The sequence below is a fragment of the Tauraco erythrolophus genome, chromosome 6 (genome assembly GCF_009769465.1).
Source record: "Tauraco erythrolophus isolate bTauEry1 chromosome 6, bTauEry1.pri, whole genome shotgun sequence".
NCBI lineage: Eukaryota > Metazoa > Chordata > Aves > Musophagiformes > Musophagidae > Tauraco > Tauraco erythrolophus.
Genome location: NC_141470.1, coordinates 31,663,787 through 31,683,717, shown reverse-complemented (window position 1 = coordinate 31,683,717; position 19,931 = coordinate 31,663,787). Strand labels below are relative to the sequence as shown.

Sequence of the window (19,931 nt, the reverse complement as noted above, 5' to 3'; positions counted from 1 at the left end):
AAGGCACGTGATTCTTTAGTTCACTCCACCAGTGAAAGCCTCGTGTACTCTATGGCTCACTAAAGAACTGTAATACTTTTGCACGTCCTTCTCTTTTCTGCAGTGCAGTAATGTTGGGTACTTAGCAAGCTGGAAGTTCCAGCAGCATGAAAGATGAATGAGCTTATTAATAACATAAAGCTTTTCTCCAGTTAAATATTAAAAAGAATTTTTATGTCATGCTATATTGTTCTGTATAAATATTTGGTACTGAATATATTTTTGTGTATTTCCTGCTATTTGCAGTTTGGTTCAGCAATTATAACTATAACAGCAGAGGTGCTGTTGAATCTGTGGTGTTGAATTTATTTTCACATATTAAAAAATAAAAAATGATACATTTGTTCCTGAAATCAAACGAAGAGATTTTATTTCCTGATTATTGATGAGTGAGGCGTCAGGAACTGTAACGCACCTTCCTCTGGTTTGACATCAAATGGAGGAGGGAATGAAATTTCTGTATATTCTCTGCTCACTCGTGCATAGAGGGTATAGGATGTAGGTCTGCCTTTGTTCAATAAAGAGAACTCCTCTCTTGCCATGTATATATTATGGAAGAGAATTGGAGTATTTTGCTTCAGCTCTCCTTAGTTATTTAACTTGCAGCATAAAGACTCTCACAGCATTACAGCTGACAAAAATCAGAATGAATTCTTTGACTGTGCTTGAATCTGAAGAGTGGGGCCAGAGTGCTATTAGCATCCTTTTCCTCTAGAGCATGATCAAATTGTACAGCAAATTCTCTTGAAAGATAACCTTTTTCTTTCTTTCTGTGAATTTTTCAGCCAGATAAGTTCTCTGAACTCTGCTCGTTAGAAGACTGCATAGAGTGTTGTCTGAGATCAGTGCAAAAGGTGATAATGAGCACAGCACCTACTGGCTAGGGCTGTGTATGAAGACATTGCTTAGGTAGACATTGTGCTGAATATGTAACTGTGTCTTGAGAAACAATCAGAATCAGTGACCTCAGATTTGATGTCTCTGGTTCCTCAGCTCTAGTCCTTTAATAAGATAGTGAACATCTCTTCTAGCCACTGCAGCCATCTAGAATACTTCTAAACTGGCTGCTATATGATAAAATTCAGCCCTTAACAAAGGTGAATTCCAGTTCTGTGTGTCGTTCTGGCATATTTTCATTTTTTGATGTGCTTAATGAGACATATGCAAGGGGGCTAATTTTAATTTAATGATTTTGTGGTTATTCGTTAGGTTAGGGAAGATAATCTGTGTGTCTCAGGTTAAGCAGTCAGAATTAGTTGGCACGTATGCAAGTATTTTCTCTTACGTCTTAATTTGCTCAATCTACTTTTACTGCAACATTTTAAAAATTATTTTATGGTTATATAGTTATATTATTAGTTACAAAATGCTCTGAAATCTTCCCACACAAGATGCTATGGAAATGCAAACCATCATATGCATATTCATATCCAACATGAGAAATAGTATACTCAGTTGAAAAATTTACCTTAATTTTTAAGCATCTCACTGGAATTCAGGGATCTATGGAAGAATAAGGTAAGACTTCTTGGCATGTTCAAGGGGTATTTAGAGAAAAAATGTATATCCCTTTTAATCGTCATTTTATTTTGGATGTTTTAGGTTTATGAACTAGGAGTGCACATAAATGTTGTAAATTTTGCCATTTTTTATGAAGTAATTTTGACAGGTTTCACTAGTCTGCGATAGCAAGAGATGAATGTTTACATCGGTTTTCACACGTAACCATCTCTTTTATAACCACAAATAAACAAACAAAACCCCAGAGATGCTCCTCTGTTGTTACAGTGTTCTTTTAAAATTACTTTTCTCAATGGCATTAACTCGAAATTGTCATGTGCATTAGGATTGCCTTAGAAGTCAGCTAGTTAAAACTCTGGTTTAATAGTACCTATCTATTAAGAGTGGCAGGAATGGGTATATTTGTCCATAATCCTCTTCACCATTTCCATTTTAAGACATGGTACATTATCAAATAGGTGTGTCCTGGAAGAAAAAGAGGGAAAAGCTTTTCTGTGTTCAGCAAGCCTCATTTTTTACTGCTGGCGTGGTTAAAGTTGGCTGTAGCCAACTTTCAGGGTTTACAGAATTGTTCTCTCCCCTTTTCCCTATCCTGATGGAAACTTATCAAGTCAGCATGAGGTTTAAGTTGTTTTTTTCCCAAGAGGTTGCTAATACCATTTACAACATTGGGTATAATCAAGGTGGAAATTTCAAGGAGTCAGTTCAGCTCACAGCTACTGGAAATCTTTAATACACAATAGATTTGATTTTGTTAAGTAGGGAAAATGTGCAGAAGGTATACCATCTCATTCATGAGGGTAATTGTTAATAACTGTTAATTTTTCAATAAATTTTAGCCTGTTTCTGTTACACTTTCACTCATCATAGAATCATAGAATGGTTTGGGTTGGAAGGGACCTCAGAGATCATCTAGTTCCAAACCCCCTGCCATGGACAGGGACACCATCAGGGAAAGTATTTGTCAAAGGCAAGCTCAGATTCAGAATTCTTACTGTTTTCAGTTGTTACTGTTAGGTTCTTGAAAGGCAATCGACATAGAATCACTGCTACAGTGTCATTATTTTCATTAGTGAGTTTCTCTAGACTATATTGATTTTTGATACAAAAACACATAGGAAGGGGAATATCAGGAAGCATTATTTTAGAAGAAAAAAGAGGATGTCTGGAAGACATGCATGAGCTCATGGGTTACTCGCAGTCTTTTAAGCAACTGGATTTTATATTGATAATGATGTTTCTTGAACAATTTTCATCTACACACTCTCTTTCTAATGTAAACAAGTAAAAAGTTTTATTTGTTGCTTCTATCCAAGTGGCAGAGGCAATTGCTTGATACATAGAAATATAAATGCTGCTTCCAAGGCTTAGTAAGGCCTTTTGTCTGAAAGAGAGAAATTCTTCAGGCATGCTTTTTTTTCACATCTACCTTTGGTATAAAGAAGAATTAAAAATTACAGCATGTTAAGTTAGCTGTGCTTTCAGTGGAGACTTTCCAAGTTTTAAATTAAGGAATTAACAGTTGAGGACAAGCAGTCAGTATGAACTTCTTAATTTTTGTCTAATAATATGTTGCCTGTAGAGAACACATCCATTTTTAGTGACAGAACCCTCTTGGCCATTCTCCTTCTGCAGGTTTCTCTATCAGAAGCAGCAGAAAAGTCATGGTGAAGGTCAGGACAATAAATTAGCCAAGGTAATAGTGTCATATACACTGATCATGTAGGAAAAAACCCTATAAAAAGTTATTAATTTTTTTTAATGTTTGTGTTTTCTGGAATCTACAGTATTTTTTAAAATTCCCAAAATTGATAACCCCATGGTTCATCTGTTCTTGTCTGTCCTTGAAGTGATAGATTTTTATTTTTTTTAAAATGCCAATCTTATCCCAAGCATACGTGATTTAGTTCATTTTTCTGCCATCAGAATTTCATCAGCATAGAATAAGTAAAGATGTTTCAGGAAAGCTAAATGTCTATGGGATTTCCCATGGAGAGCTGATCAACTCTGGTGCCAACAATTGTTTCCATGATGATGGTTCATATTATTTTCTTCTTAAAATAAATAGGTGGTTACAATGCAGAGCATAATACCCAGGGACTAATGATTATTTCTCATGTAATTAAGGTGTAATTGATCTAATTAGTATAATAAATATTGTGTTTATATATAATTGCAGATACTCTCTGTGACATCATCCATAAGATAATCTTTAATATACATTTCTCTCTGAAAATCTTTTGTCTGCTGTCATTAAAATATGATGCTAGTCCAACTAGAAGTATGAGGAAAAAAAATTCTTTATTTTGAGTTTGTGAGTTTATCAGTATCTTATAATTTTCTCCTGGTTAGATAGATCTGTCATATGGAAGGGAGAACTTTTTAAAATGGGGAAAATGGAGAAACCACTGAAATTAGGACAAGCGCTAAATGCACGTTTAGTATTTCTGTGCTACCACTATGTAATTTTGGAAAACTGGTTCAGCTTCAAATTATTATTAAAATGTATAGGATTTCAAAATGCTACACTATTGCTTTACATGAATGACAGGTACATGTGTTTATTTATTACCTACCTACAAATGTGTAACTGCTCTGACTACTTTCAGGCAGCTTCTAAACACAGAACATGATATATGTAAAGGGCTCAGAAATTTACTAAAGTGACACTACCTTATTAATATATCCAATGTTAATAATACCAGGCTAGCAACCAAAGCAGAATCAGAATAAACTGGTAGTGCCCTTGTAAGTAGTTTTAAGGAGCTTGAACACCTTACTGGCAACATGTATTATATTGTAAATCACTTGAGTGCTTGGATGGAATCAGCTGTGTTGTAACTACTTCATGGAGCTGTGCTCTACATTTATCCTCACTCGCGTTCACAAGGCAAAGCTACGTAACATAACAGGCTGCCAAAAGTTTTAGGTACTTTGTTTTTAAAAGATAAGCTAGATTCTAATCGCGTCTTTGTTTCTTCAAACTTTGCTACTATAAAACCTGGTGTGCAGAGGAGAGAATGTATAAAAAATATTGTAAGAAAGGAGAAAGACCCTAGTGTAGATAAGGCTCCTATCTCTAGGTCTGTCATCTCTAGAGGATATCTATTAAGTGTTCTTGTAAGCAAACTGGAAGCAGCTAGTTCTTTATGTGCATTACAGCTACTGTTGGCGGTAGTGCACTGTGGGCATGAGAAAACCCATAATGCTTTCAAACAGATCGTGACAATTCTGAGGAGAGATTTTAAGAAAATTTTAATCTGGATTTCAAGTTTGAAAATGAAATTTTATGTTTACAGTGAATTTAATCCTGCTGAAATTAGAATTTGTGTTAAAAATTATACTTGCATGGTTTCATCAGTTCTTCTGATATATTTGATTCATTCATAGAAATTCTAGTGTTCACAGATTCTCTCCCTTGCAAGCATAAACACAACTGTGGGCAACACGTGCAAATATAGTGCCAATTTTACAACTGGATAGAACTGGGTTTAATTTATTGCAACATACAAATGAATGGATTCACTATCTGACTGGAGGATCAGAAGTCAGGAAGACTCAGTTTTGGTTTTGTTTTTTTTTTTAATGTGCTTTTGGAGGGGTTTTTTTAGTGTTTGAATATGAAAGATACTTCTACCTTTACAAAAAATTAAAAGTATAGTGTATATAGCAAAACTGAAGTGTAAGTATAGCGCAGCAATAGCTTAGAATTAGACAGTGGCGCATAAAAATCAGATACAAACAGAAAAAATGGACATATTTGGAATCTGTACATGGGTATTAAGGCAGGTCTTAGGTGTGAATTACCTGATACTTCATGATGACTCTTTATTGAAATTGATATATTGGAGAGGAATATTCAGAATTAATCTAAGCAGCAGTAGCCAGACCCCACTGCTATTGTGCATAAAAGCAGTTTTCATGTGTTTGAGAGTCTGTGTACGTCTTTTTCATGACAAAGAAAGACTATTTGGGTTTAGAATAGAGCATTTCAAATTAATTTTTCTAAGAAGATACTACATTAAAAAAAAAAAGTATGGGTCCTTAATAACAAGGTATAGTGTAGCTTTGAAAATGAGAGTTCAGGGGTTTCCTGAGGCAATATTAGCCTGTGTTTCTATTGTTTCTGAAAATTGCAGGTATTCTCTCTGTAGGGACAGACATTAATATAGAGCTTAGCTTCAAAAAGATAATTCAAAAGTAGTAAAAATTGCTTCTAAAGTAAGAAAAATATATACTAATGTATCTCACAGCTAGCTGCTGAAACAAAGTGAGGTATGCTTAAAGATGCTTACATCATTATTAGCTTTGATAATAATAGCTGCAAAAATATTTTAACTGCATTTCATGTACCAAAAGTGCTTGCACCATTAATTAAAAAAAAAAAAAGTCACTTTGTACTTACTATGTCCTCTCTTAGATGAGAAACCTTCTAATTTGTAGTGGCTTATTTTACTTCTTAGCTGAATATCTAAGTATACTTGAGCAGCAGTCTCTAAGTGTAAGTGAACATAACCTCTTGTGGAGAACTAATTAACATCCTGTTGAAGATTGTTAGGTGTTTTATAAAATCTAGATTTAGAAATGCTGAATATATTAATGCTACTTAAAGTGTGATATGAACTCACTGGCTTTGTTACTATAACCACAATCCTCCTGGAATCAGTAGTTTCCAGCTTTCCAGAGGAAAAAGTCTCCAACTGGTCAAGCTTCTGGCAATAGTCCTTAATCTCTAGGTTTTTTGTGACTTTAGAAAATAACCATGGTAAGGTAGGAATTCAGTTTCTGTAAAGAGGGAAATAATAGCATGAGATGGGAAGGTGAAATAGGCTTCAGTTGCTATTTTTTCACATCTCTGAACCATTTTATTAAGGCAAATTCTTGCTTTCTTTGTTAGAAAAAGACTATCTCTGTGGAACTCAAGAAAAATATTACAATACTGACCCATTTTTAATAGAAGTGTATGACAAGAGTATTGTGTGAATGTTCTGAACTAATAGACTGTAAGTGCTGCTGCTTTCCAGTTCTCCAACAATATAACTAAATTTCAAGAATATTCTTCAATGGTTTATGCATTATATAGCAGAAATTTCAAATTACATGAGTACTTGTTTTAGTCACGTTACCAGACTAATTAGCCACTTATTACAATGACAATCATTCTCTAAAAGCAATTAAAGATACTGCCTTTAGAGCAATCAATATTTGCCCTATTGGATGTTTGAGGATATGGATTTCTGTTAGAACAAAAAAAAATAAATCTTCCTTTACCTGGTAAGTGGCATAGGAATAACTGAAAAGGGAGGATATTTAAAGAATACTGAAATTAAGCCATGATTAATAAGCCATAAAGAAAGGCTGTACACACAGATGTATGTTCTTTATCCTCAAAAGATACCTTTCATATTAGAGAATGTGAAAGCACAGTTGTCTTGTACATTCCTAGCTCTGCATCTGTATTCCATCCTCTTCTGATTTCTTGCAACATCCATATAAATCAATGCAAAAATTAGCATTACAGAGTAGTAGAAATAATATATCTGAAGAGCTGTGGAGAGCAACATGCTCCTCTCTTCAGATAGATATAAGTAAGCCTTTATATGTTACTTCTCTTTAGGATTAGGGCCTGTCATGTGAATTTTTAACAATAGAAAGTAGTATCTTTCTGATGGGGACCACCAGTTCCTGCAGATGCCTGCAATGCTGGCAGTACCAAATACATGGGACTGTTGAAAGGGGTTCAGTATCAAAACTTTTAATCATCTCTAGTCTTGTGTTTCATAACACCAGGAATTACAGCCATGTATTTCTGCTGTTTATCCCCATATTAGCCTATCTGTAGAAATAGCTGGTGTGGTTTAGTAAATCTATAATTAATTTAACTTCTTCCTTACTGTGAATTTAATCTGAGAAGGGAATGTAAGGGATACAAATGATTAGACTCTATGAAGTCAGTAGGAATTATAGTAGGAGGGAGGCAGGATTTTGAAAAGTAGGAGGGCTGTTCTGAACAGCGAGCTAGGTGAGTTGTCTACAGAGGTGTAAACATAGCAGTGGTTTATTCATGTGAGAACAGCAGTAGCAGTAAATTACAGGACGTACCCTTTACGCTTCCATACAAACTGCAGTTCACGTTTCTTAACAGATACATATCGTTGTGCAAGGAAATAGAAATCGACATAAGTAAAGAAAAAAATCATGAAGTAAGAGGAAGCTGGTGAACTGAAGAGATGCATGGAGGTTGTTTGGTATTGCAGAAGTTGCAGACTCATACTAACATTGATCAAAAAGGAAATTTTTTTCAAAAATTTTTTCAAAAAATTTTCCTTTTTCAAAAAGGAAATTCTGGAGGCACAGGAGCGAGCTGTCCCTGTGTGCCGGAAGTCGAGCCGCCGGGGTAGAAAACCAGCTTGGATAACAAAGGAGATTTGGGAACATCTCAAAAGAAAAAGGGATGTCTACAAGTCTTGGAAGAATGGGCAGGCATCCAGGAATCAATACAGGGAGGAAGTTAGGACATGTAGGGAGATAATCAGGGAGGCAAAAGCCCAATTGGAACTTAGACTAGCCTGCTCCGTAAGGGACAACAAAAAGTCTTTCTATAAATATATTAATAACAAAAGGAGGGCTAAAGATCACCTCCAGCCCCTACTGGACTCAGGGGGTACGTTAGTCACTAGGGATGAGGACAAGGCTGAGGTCCTTAATGCCTTCTTTGCCTCAGTCTTTAATAATAAGGTCAGCAGTTCCCAGGTGAGCTGGCCTTCGGTGTCTGAGTGCAGGGAGGGAGAGCAGATCGAAGCTCCTGTGATCCAAGAGGAACGGGTCAAGGATCTGCTCCTTCGGCTGGATGCCCACAAGTCTATGGGGCCTGATGGTATCCACCCGAGAGTCCTGAGAGAGCTGGCGGATGTCATTGCCAAACCCCTGTCCATTATCTTTGGGCAGTCTTGGCTCACTGGGGAAGTTCCGCTGGACTGGAGGCTGGCGGATGTTACCCCCATTTACAAAAAAGGGCGGAAGGAGGATCCGGGGAACTACAGGCCTGTCAGTCTGACCTCGGTGACGGGCAAAGTCATGGAACAGGTTATCTTGAGTGCTATTAATGAGCACATACAGGTTAACCGGGTGATCAGGCCCAGTCAACATGGGTTTATGAAAGGCAGGTCTTGCCAATCAAACCTGATCACCTTCTATGACAGGGTGACCCGCCTGGTTGACGAGGGAAGGGCTGTGGATGTAGTTTTCCTGGACCTCAGTAAAGCCTTTGATACAGTTTCTCATAGTGTTCTGGTGGAGAAACTGGTAACTGCTGGCCTGGATAGGCACACCCTCCTTTGGGTTAAAAACTGGCTGGATGGCCGGGCCCAAAGAGTGGTGGTAAATGGGGCTAAATCCGGCTGGAGGCCGGTCACCAGTGGGGTTCCCCAGGGCTCAGTGCTGGGTCCAGTTCTGTTTAACATCTTTATCAATGACCTGGATGAGGGGATTGAATGTACCCTCAGTAAATTTGCGGACGACACCAAGCTGGGAGGCTGTGTCGATCTGCTCGAGGGTAGGGAGGCCCTTCAGAGGGATTTGAACAGACTGGATCGTTGGGCTGAGGCCAATGGCATGAGCTTTAATAAGGCCAAGTGCAGAGTCCTTCACTTGGGGTATAAAAACCCCAAGCATCGCTATAGGCTCGGGGAGGAGTGGCTGGAGAGCTGCCTGGCGGAAAAGGACCTGGGGGTGTTGGTTGACTACCGGCTTGATATGGGCCAGCAGTGTGCCCAGGTGGCCAAAAAGGCCAATGGGATACTGGCATGTATCAAGAATAGTGTGACCAGCAGGAGCAGGGAAGTGATCCTGCCCCTGTACTCGGCACTGGTGAGGCCGCACCTGGAATATTGTGTCCAGTTTTGGGCCCCTCGCTTTAAGAGAGATATTGAGCTCCTGGAGCGAGTCCAAAGAAGGGCAACTAAACTGGTCAAGGGGCTGGAAAATAAAACTTATGAGGAGCGGCTGAGGGAGTTGGGGCTGTTTAGCCTGGAGAAGAGGAGGCTGAGGGGAGACCTGATTACGGCCTATAAATACTTGAGAAAAGATGGTGGGGAGTTAGGGGAAGGGCTCTTTACATTAGTGATGGGAGATAGAACAAGAGGAAATGGGCATAAGCTTAGTCAGGGGAGATTCAGGTTGGATGTTAGGAAGTATTTCTTCTCTGAAAGGGTTGTCAGCCACTGGAATAGGCTGCCCAGGGAGGTGGTTGAGTCCCCATCCCTGGATGTGTTTAAGAATAGGGTGGATGAGCTACTTGAGGATATGGTTTAATGGGGATTAGGGATGGTTGGACTCGATGATCTCTAAGGTCTTTTCCAACCTAGAAATCTATGAATCTATGAATCATGTTCCGCGTAGGCAATATAGCTAACGATAGATGAAAAAGAGGAGAAGGGAAAAGATAAAAAATACATGAGGTTTGTTCTTATAGATACACAAGCTTTGCTAGGGTAGGAAAGAAGTTCTGAAGAGTAAACTGATTAGGTGAAGTGTCTTCAGAACACCAAGTAATATAATAATGTGAGAAGTTACAAATAATCACAGGACTAGCTGAACAACACATCTGTACACCATGTTTTTAAGAGGCACAGACAAGTCCTGACAGCACTTGACATGCTTGCAGAAGTAGCAGACACCATGAGTGGAGGGAAGAATCTATTGCTGAGAGGTCAGACGTTTACCTACCAGTACTGTACAATAATCCATATTCACACCTTTAGATCTTTCAGACTTAGCAACTTTGCAGACCAAAACTCAAATATTGCACTCCTTTGCAATTTGCCGTATATGTTCACAGAGGATTTAATCCAAGCATATCACTTGCTATTGCAGCCTGTCAAAGGTTTAAAGGGAGGAGAGTTTGTCAGGTGTCATAAAGAATGTCCAAGAGATGTTGATGTTGTTGATGTTGTTTTGTTCTTTTTCCTTTCTAACATCCCACTTACCATTTTGTGAAGTTTCTTGAAGAAAATGCAGTCTAATTTCTCATCTCTTTCAAGTGTTAATTTGAGAAATCAGAAAAGAATTAAGAAATTATTTAGGGACAGCCAAAGGATTGAAGACTGTGGTGGTCATAATTTTATTAAAATATTTCAGAGTGAAAGCAGAACCTTAAATTCATTGTTCCATATATTGTCTCAGCCATTTTCAGTAATTTTCACATAACTTCTGTTGAAGTATGGAAATTGTGATAATCAGGTAGATAGTGTTATAAACTAATTATCATTGTGAGTATTTAAAATTCTATTGCCCATATTTTTCTTCTTAGATGAGTTGCCCATATCACATTGTAATCTCTGTTCCTCAGGTTCAGTGTTGTACAAAATTGACACAATTAGCCATGGAAATCTCATAGGATAAGATTTTAGTGGCAGAATAAAAGAAAGTCTGAGGATCATTTATGATTATGATTGGATTTTTAAATTTTACATATTAGGCCATGTTTATTTGTTTTGTAACTAGATAGGTATTGGACAACTTTGAGATTTCTGTCTCAGTTAGACTAAATGATAATTTAAATTGGTATAATTTGCATGTCTCAGTATCAGCCCTCTTCAGACTCCTTGATTATGACTTCTGCTTGCAAGGTCTCACAAACAGGAGAGCTAGAAGACAATTTATGGGATAATTAAAGCTACAGGATTATATTATTTTTAAAAATTATTCTAAGGGATTCAAAACTTCCTCCAGTCTTTTTACTTAGAATTCTGCATAGTGTGAATCATGAAGTTATCTGTAGTGGCCAGCCTTGTAAAGAAGCTGATGCTTTACCCGAAGAAATCTTTTACAGAGCTTAGGAGGATCATCTACAAGCTTCTGCCATTTCTTCAGTAATTGGCTATTATATCCAAGTTCTTCCAAATGAAAGCATCTAACAGTGTTCAGTTCTGTACAAGTACTGTGTACTCATGCACATTCCCAGATTTTAAAAAAATTAGCCTTAGTCTTTGTTTCTCTCTTAAAGCTGCACCTGAAGTTGTAGCAACATTTGCATGAAAGGCACTTCTGCATGATTACCCATTGAGATTTCTTGCACATATAGGTGAAACGTCAAGCCCAGCAGGGATATAATTTAATTCTTGTGCTTTAAGAAGGCTAATAAGAGGTTTATAGACCATCTGAGAAAAACTTTTGTTTGTTAGTGAACACAAATCAAGAAAGTGATGTATGTGTTCAAAAGCCATTTCTGGAACTATGAACTGCTCAGTAGTACTGAGGCATTGATGATACTTAGTCATCCAATATCCGTTTCTTTCCTCCACTTAGTCAATGTTTTTGTTTCACAAATAGCTCCTGCTTGTTCTATTGTAGGTTTTTCAACAAGCTTTCTCTTCTGTTTCTTGGGTGTAAGGATTAAATGAGTTGGCCAAGATAGGCATGGGAGACTAGGAAATTCTCTCTCCAGATGTGTCAAAGGATATGAAGTCTGTTGAAAAATGTAACTATGTTTCATATCAGAGGCTGGTTTCAGCTAGCAATTGACAAATGAGAGAGAGGTCACAAGGAAAAGAGTTTCCATATAAACGTATTTGAGCAAAGTAGGATTTAAATACAATTTTAGCCCTTCTGAAATGTACCAAGAACATAAATATCCTCCTAAAAGCAAATAACTAAGGTTGTCTTACCTCTAAAAATTGAGAGGGCACCAGAACCATTCTATTCTAAGGGAAGCCATCCGTCTTCAGATATGTGGAAGACAACTCTTTTTTTTTTTTATTATTCCTGAGTAATTTGAATTGGCAACCAGACTAGCTCATCGAGTGGAAAGTTTTGAAAAGGAAAGATCTTACCATATTTCCTTACTTTGGAGACTCTGTCTGCAGCCTTGGAGAAGAGGGTATTGAAACAAGCTGGAGACAGAGCTGAATGGACAGCAAATGCCCAAGTGATGCACCCACTTTTACCCAGCTTGTGGTTGAGAATTTCTAAGAAATCTGATGATTTTTGTGTGACAGGCAAAAATAAATTCCTCTGGCATATGAAAGCAAGTCCTTCAATATATGATACCTGGAGATGTGTTACCTCAGAGCAACTTCTAGAGATGTATGGAAACCTATGGAATAGCTCTCCTATTTCCTAGACTTTTTTCTTGCTTTTTTCTCCAGTTTTATCCCTTGTACTATATGTGCAGAGTTCTTGCTGAGCTGTTTTTATTTCACACTCAAGATTTAGGCACTAACTGACCTAATCATGGAAAGGTGCTTTAAAAAAAAAATTCTGCTTCCTCCGTTCTTTTTGTAGCTGAACTGATGTGCTTGGATTCTCTCACAAGAAAGCTTTCGAAGTAAGAAAGACTTCTCTAACTCAAGAGGAAAGTAGTGTTTCTTTCAGAGGAAAGAATCCAGGCTAAGAGTAAGAGGAGATGAGGAGAACTTTTGCTGAAACTAAGTGACTTTGGTTTGTTTCTCAATGTACCATTTTAATTCAGCAAACATGAAGAGTATTGTATTGGCCCAAACTTGAAAACAAATTATCAGAGAGACAAAAACTAGCCTCTTGCTGCAGGTGACAGTGGTGGGTTTTTTTTGTTTTTTTGGTTGTGTGTTTTTTTTTCATTTTGCTTATTTGAATAAATCTCAACTTGGGGAAGATGCTACAGACAGCTTAGGTCTACTTAGGAAAAAAAAAGAGTTCAATTATCTTACATTTCTGCTCTTCCCCTTGTGCGCCCCAACAGTGAAAAATACTACTTTCTGTAGCCTAACAGCTAATCCTATTTGTAAAACTAAGAAAATATTTTTATCCAAATTTTATTTCAAATTTCTCAAATATATGATTCCACATTTGAAGGTTAAGGTCCAAAAGCTGCATTAGGTAAATTATAGAGAGATTCAGAATACATTTTATAGTATAGAGAGAATTTCTTTAACATAAATAATTGTCCTCTCTTTAATTCAGCTTTATGCCTGTGATTGTTTCATGTTTTGTTCTAGTGAACTGTTTATAGTATCAGTTGAATGTTTGTGTTTCATGGAGGTAAATGTGCACCCATAATGATGGAAGTTTTGTTATGCAGGACTATGGCGAAAATGCAAAAAAACATCAGCAAGAATTTCAATGAAGATGTTATACTCTCATGGGAGATCTGAATATACCTCCTTATTTTTTATTATTTATTTATTATTTATGACGTATTTTGGAGAGTTGTTCTGTATTTGTAAAGTTTCAGTAGACAGTATAAATTGTTACAGGTCCTAACAGATGAACTTGGTTTCTACCACCTAGTAGTACCAATATACTAGCTCTTGCAAAAGCCTGTTAAGCTCAGCAGCATGTATAGTTTCTGCAACAAGGTCAAGTGAAATCTGTCTTGTAACACTGCAGAATCCTGGTGACACTAGAAATAGGCTACCACTTGTCTCTTCTACCATCAGTGCATCAAGAAACTCTTTATGTCCAAACCAAGACTCCAGACCTCCACTTTCTGCTGAGTGTTACAAACTCAAACTGTTCAGATTCATGAGGCTAAAGAATACAAGGAAAAAAGGAGCTGAACTGTCTGTCCATTTAGAGGAAGACATAAGGGTAGCCCCTTGATATTTTACCAGTTATATGTTTTATCAAATGGCTCAGTCCAATATTTACAAACCAGAATCTAGGACTCCTCTTCACAGGAGAGTGCATTCCTCCCTTGGCCATAGAGGTAAAACTCCTCTCACTTTTGTGTGTGCTCTCCCATCCTCTGACCTCATGACTCTTGCATTTCTGTCTGTGCAGTGGCCTGACTTCAATGCGTAAGGTGAGAAGCAACCCCATTCTGTTTTTTTCCATACTAACTGGGGGAAGTGAGCTTATGTCCCTCAGGTGGGCAGAGTCATGAATGCAGGTTTTCCATTACCTGGACATGTGCTCTAACAAGCTAGGTACTAGAGGCAGCGCTCATCATAATCAACTGTTTTGCAAAGTGGCTCTTGGCTCAATACTATATATAGGTTTTAGGAGTGCTTTAAGCATACCTGTTGGATTAGACCCATTAGGGTATTTAGATGTGTGAATATTTAGTTTGTGAATCTCTTAATGACCTTAGGTAAGGAGACGTCCTAACCAGGTTGCTTTGTTAAAACGAGGCATAAGCTTCTATAGAGAAGGTAATAGGTGAAATTTGGGTATTTAGGAAAGTTTTTTTCTGGATGAAAATGTGGGTATTATGGGTATGGATGTATTTAATTGGGTTAATAAAGTTTCTTATTAATTGTTTTGTTAACGGAGTATCTAAATTCTGCCTAAATGGAAATTTAAGTCCATTCCTGAACCCGGACCTGTGTTCTTTGTCTTCTCTACTCGTCTAAAAATATTGTTGTGTACTTGTTAAAGATTTTATGTTTATATACAACTTATTCTAAAAGTATTCAAACTAACATAAATTAAATAAAAAGTCTACCTGCTAGGCTGGATCTCATTTCCAGGAGGGTTACTTGGTAACTACAACGTTTTTCCACTGAGATTGTTTGTTTTCACCTGTTTCACGTTTCTGTCTTGGGATGATAGAGTTGGGGTTTTTTTCTAATTATCTAGATGTAAATTATGAAGTTAGGTATTATTTGAAAATTGTGATTCATAGGAATCATTATATAATGTATCTTGAAGATACGGAATCAAAAATGCTATTTAAAGAATGTTATCTGTATAACATTCCTGAGTTTCTCACCTTTTCCTTCTCTAATTTTCCAATGCAGATAACAATACCCAGACCTTCAGTGGCATCCACACAGTCTGCTTCAGAGAGCTTTCATTATGGCCACCAGCTAGAGAAAAGAGAGCAGGATGCTCAGTCTATGGAACACACTGTGGAACTTTCCTCTCCAAAGGAAAGTTTACCAGCTTTGGTTGTGACAGAAGATGCACTTCCAGCTAGTGCCAGCAGACCAGATTTGGTACTTAATATCAGCCAAGAGGTGCTTGACAGCGAAGGACTTGTCAAAGAATGTGTCAATGCCCTGGACTGTGGCCAAAAGGACCTATCTGAACAACATAGTGGAATACAGGATGAGAAAGAACTTGAAAATATTCCTGTAGAGGATGCTGAGGAAGAAAAGCTTCCAGTGGTTTCTGAGGCTGCCATTGAAACGCTAAGCAAAGAACAGAATTCTTTGCAAGGAAACTCAAAATCTGCAGAGGAAGAACCTCTAACGAATACTGAAGCTGCTGAAGAATCAAAGCCAAGGCCCGTCTGTTTGGTGCCAAATCAACATGAGGTTCTGAAGTCGATAGCACCTAAAACATCAGAATTTTCTCCCTCAAGACTCACCAAACCACATGTTAATAGACAGGCAAGCAAAATAGCACCAGTTCAGGAAAATGGTTTTCATTCTAATAAGGAAGAAGTCCATATCCAAGACTTGAAATGCCACCAAGTGGCCCTTACTACTTTTTTGCACCAGGAGGACAAAAAAGAGAAAAATGCTCCCAGAAATGGAGAGTTATTCCACTGCATTTCAGAAAATGAGAATTCTCATCGATCTAAGAAGGACTTAGTTAAATCTCCTTTTGTATTCCGGCAGAGCCGAATCCCAGTGTTAGCACAAGAGATAGACTCAACATCAGAGTCCTCTTCTGTTTCGGCAAAGGAAAAGCTTCTTCTAAAAAAGGCCCATCAGACAGACTTGGTCAGACTACTTATGGAAAAGAGACAGCTCAAATCTTTCCTTGGTGACCTCTCAAGTGCCTCTGATAAGTCACTGGAGGAAAAAATGTCTGCTACTCCAGTACCGTTTTCTGAGGATGATGTCTTATCCTCATTTTCTAGATTGACACTGGACTCTCATTTCAGCAAGCAGACGGAAGATAGCTCTTTATCTCCAAGCAGCCCTCAGTCCAGAAAAAGCAAGATTCCAAGGCCAGTGTCCTGGGCAACCACTGATCAAGTCACCAGTTCAAGTTCAGCTCAGTTCTTTCCTCGGCCACCACCAGGAAAACCACCTACTAGACCTGGGGTAGAAGCTAGGTAATGCAGAGAAAATAGAAATAGGTTTTCAGGTTGAAAAAGGATTTGAGCTAGACTGCAATTACTATGCAGTATGTAATCCTGTAGAAGTTCCATCCTTTAACTATTTTTTTTAAAATGCTGGGCTTCAATTTTCTGAGAAATCTTAAAGTGTTGGGGAATGAATGAGAGGCTGTTACACAAGAATGAGCCTGCTTCACCGTTAAACCTTGTACATCAATAGATGTATATTCAGTATTTTGAAACCTGTCCATCTATAACTAAATCTTTACACTTTTTTTTTAAAGTGGGGTCACTTTTCCGGAACTGTTGATTATTCACAAACTCAGAGAAGTGAATAGAATCTGTCATATCAAGCCCCTTTGAAAATTAAGCTGTTCTTATTGAAGATGTTTTAAGTATTCGGGTTTGGAGATTCCAGCCATCAGTATTGAGTGAGTTAACTATTCTCACATTATGGTTAAGTAAAAACAACTGATTAAAGGAGGGCAGAGTGAATTCTAGAAGCCTCCGTTTGCCAATTCTATATACAGACAACCAGGATCTAGTTTCTTCAGTGCCTATGTTACCAGGATAAGGAGAATTTTGATACAGTAGTGTGAAATCCTCTGAACGGAGTTGTGGTGTGCCTTGTCATCCCTTTAAATTGTGTATAGGAGTGCATTGATGGTGTGCAGGAATGGATGTACCCCTCCGAAACAGAGGCGATAAATACTGCCCTTCAGCGCACTTCTTCCAGCACCACTGGGAAATTTCAGTTATCCTATAAACACTTAGGCTGTTTATGTGAGTGAGCTTATGCAAATATAAATACTGTGTTGATTTGAACAACACAGAAGCCAAAGGCTAGATCCAAACACCGCTACCTTACAGGGCAGTTCAGCTCCAGATGTCTGTTCTGCAATGTAAGCTCATCTCTAGTTTCCAGTGATACTGTGTATCTATATGAAATTTAGAGTATAGATGGGAACAGAACTAATCTTTCTTCGTTTCTTCTTAAGGTTACGCAGATACAGAGTCCTAGGGAGTAGCAGCTCGGACTCAGATCTTATCTCTCGTCTGGCTCAAATCCTACAGAATGGATCTCAAAGACCAAGGAGTTCTACCCAGTGTAAGAGTCCAGGATCTCCACATAGTCCAAAAACACCACCCAAAAGCCCTGTCATTCCCCGACGCAGTCCCAGTGCCTCTCCTAGGAGCTCTTCTTTACCCCGTACTGCCAGTTCTTCTCCGTCCCGGGCTGGGAGACCCCATCATGATCAGAGGAGTTCATCCCCACATCTTGGGAGGAGTAAATCACCTCCTAGCCATTCAGGCTCCTCATCTTCTAGGAGATCCTGCCAACAAGAGCACTGCTACATCAAACCGAGCAAGAATGGTCTGAAAGGATCTGGCAGTTCCTTCCACCATTCCCCAAACACTAAGACTCCCACAGGAAAGAGCAAATCGACCACTAAGGTTAGCAGATAGGAACTGGGCCTTGTCAGGCATAAAGCCTCCTCCTAAGTCTGATGCATGTTGTGTCTGTGTACTGTGTATTTAAAAAAATAATCAAAAAAAGTATGTTAAAAAAATGGTGTTGAATCTGCGCTTTTTAAAGAAAGTAAGCATCATAAACTATTCATGAGAAAGCATACTGTGTAAATAAGTGGCCAGGCATTGCCTAAGAGCAGGCAGCAAGCAGATCCGTGAGAGGGGAAGTAGAGGCCAGGATGAGAATGACTAGGTAGTCAAAGAGGTGCAATGTATTTAAAGTGAAAAATATCTCTGAGTGTTTTAAAAGAGTATTTATTTCTACGGTTTTAGTTTACCTAGCTAGAAGATTTGGCCTAATTATTTAAGGCCTTACATACTCAAGGAGTATGTAAGAAAACCTGAAATGGTTATTCCCAAAATGACATCACCACTTGGGAGATAAGTACTGCTCAAGCATATCTTTGCAGTTTTAGAAAAGCACACAATTTAGAAGATGATGGTGTTTCTACCTTATAAGTCTCTTCTATTTTGAGCTGCACACATCTCTGAGTCGCTCAGTGCTCATGTTGTCCCCCATCTACCATGGCACAGATTTTTTACCTAAGGAACCTAAGGAAGAATCATATTCCTTACCCCTTCTTCAAACTGATGACATTAAAAAGATTAATATTAACATTTGTCAAGATCTTTAATAGCTATATTCTTTAGAAATTTATTTAGTACTAATTAGGATCCAAGAATCTAATTTTCAGTTCTATATCATACGCTTCTTTGGGAGTCATAGTGGTGTTCTTCAAACTGTGTTCAGTAGAATTTGGAAAAGCATTCCTGCCCAGGAAACGAGAGAAAGGAAGAGATGTCTGCACTTCACTGAATGCTGCAGATTTACAATAAGTTGCAATGTATGTTAGAAAATAAGTTAGAAAACAGAAGTATCTCTTTTCTCTTAACTCAGCTGCAAAAAGAACCCCTGTTATTGCTGGCTTTTGTTTTTCCATTAGTTATGGATCACTTAAACCACCGATCTTACTGTGCAGAGATGGTTACCGACCAAGATTTGTTTTTTTGGTCATGCGTTTCATAAAAACCTGAAAGATGAAACAGAGATGAGGAGATTGTTTACTTTGTGAATTTGGTAGATTATAGGTGACAGAAATAGACTCTAATACAGTTACAAAATGTGAGTGAGAATATTAGTCATCAAAGCGAAATATACAGAAAGCAATCTGAGATATTTTTAATGTTGGATTCTTGTCATTCTTTTGCCCAAATGTTTTTTTGATAGCCAAGCTTCATTGTCTGTCAGTAATTCCTCCAGCTTTGCTTGGTAGTTAATAATCTCTTGTGCTCTACAGGATCTCTGTGGGGAACATGTTGGTACAGCACCTCTTGCTATATTCAGAAGAGAGTAGTGAGTCAGAATAGTAACGCACAAGAAAGCAAGCCTGAGAAAGATGCAGCCAGCTCTCCCTAATTATTCCTGTTGCGGGCATGCTGGATGCATAGGAGACTTGTCAGTTACTGATCTGCTTGCTGTAGTCATATGCCTCTCCAGCCAGCATCTGTGCTTTTTTATTTAACCTCTGCCAAATGAATACCTTTGGATTAAAAAGGGAATATTTTGTCTCTGAGCTAACACATTCTAATGCTGCATTAAAGCTGCCCTGGAGCTGCACTGATTTTACTTGCTTTGTCAGACTATTTGATTTTTTTTTCTTACTATGAATGTGTATATTGTTTCCCATATGTAATGTAGCACAGTGTGGAACCTTAATTTCATTCAGGTTTCAAGCACTACAGATGAATGCAATAGGTAGGGTATACCTGCTTTTTCTGCAGAAACTGTACCATTGGAAAGTCCTATTCCTTTGTATTATATTGTATAATAGGTGCTATACCAGTAATTGCA

At 38.0% G+C, this 19,931-nt stretch overlaps 1 protein-coding gene across 3 annotated transcripts in view; it reads left to right on the top strand.

The window, feature by feature from the left end:
- TTBK2 (tau tubulin kinase 2) overlaps positions 1–18,016 on the top strand; it is an 81,193-nt gene extending 63,177 nt beyond the window's left edge. For all 3 annotated transcript variants that reach the window (XM_086613323.1, XM_086613322.1, XM_086613320.1), the window contains 2 exons: positions 15,279–16,546; positions 17,548–18,016. In XM_086613323.1, coding sequence (XP_086469449.1) covers positions 15,279–16,546; positions 17,548–18,016 — 1,737 coding nt within the window. The remainder of the gene's footprint in view (positions 1–15,278; positions 16,547–17,547) is intronic.
- Positions 18,017–19,931: the final 1,915 nt, after the last annotated feature.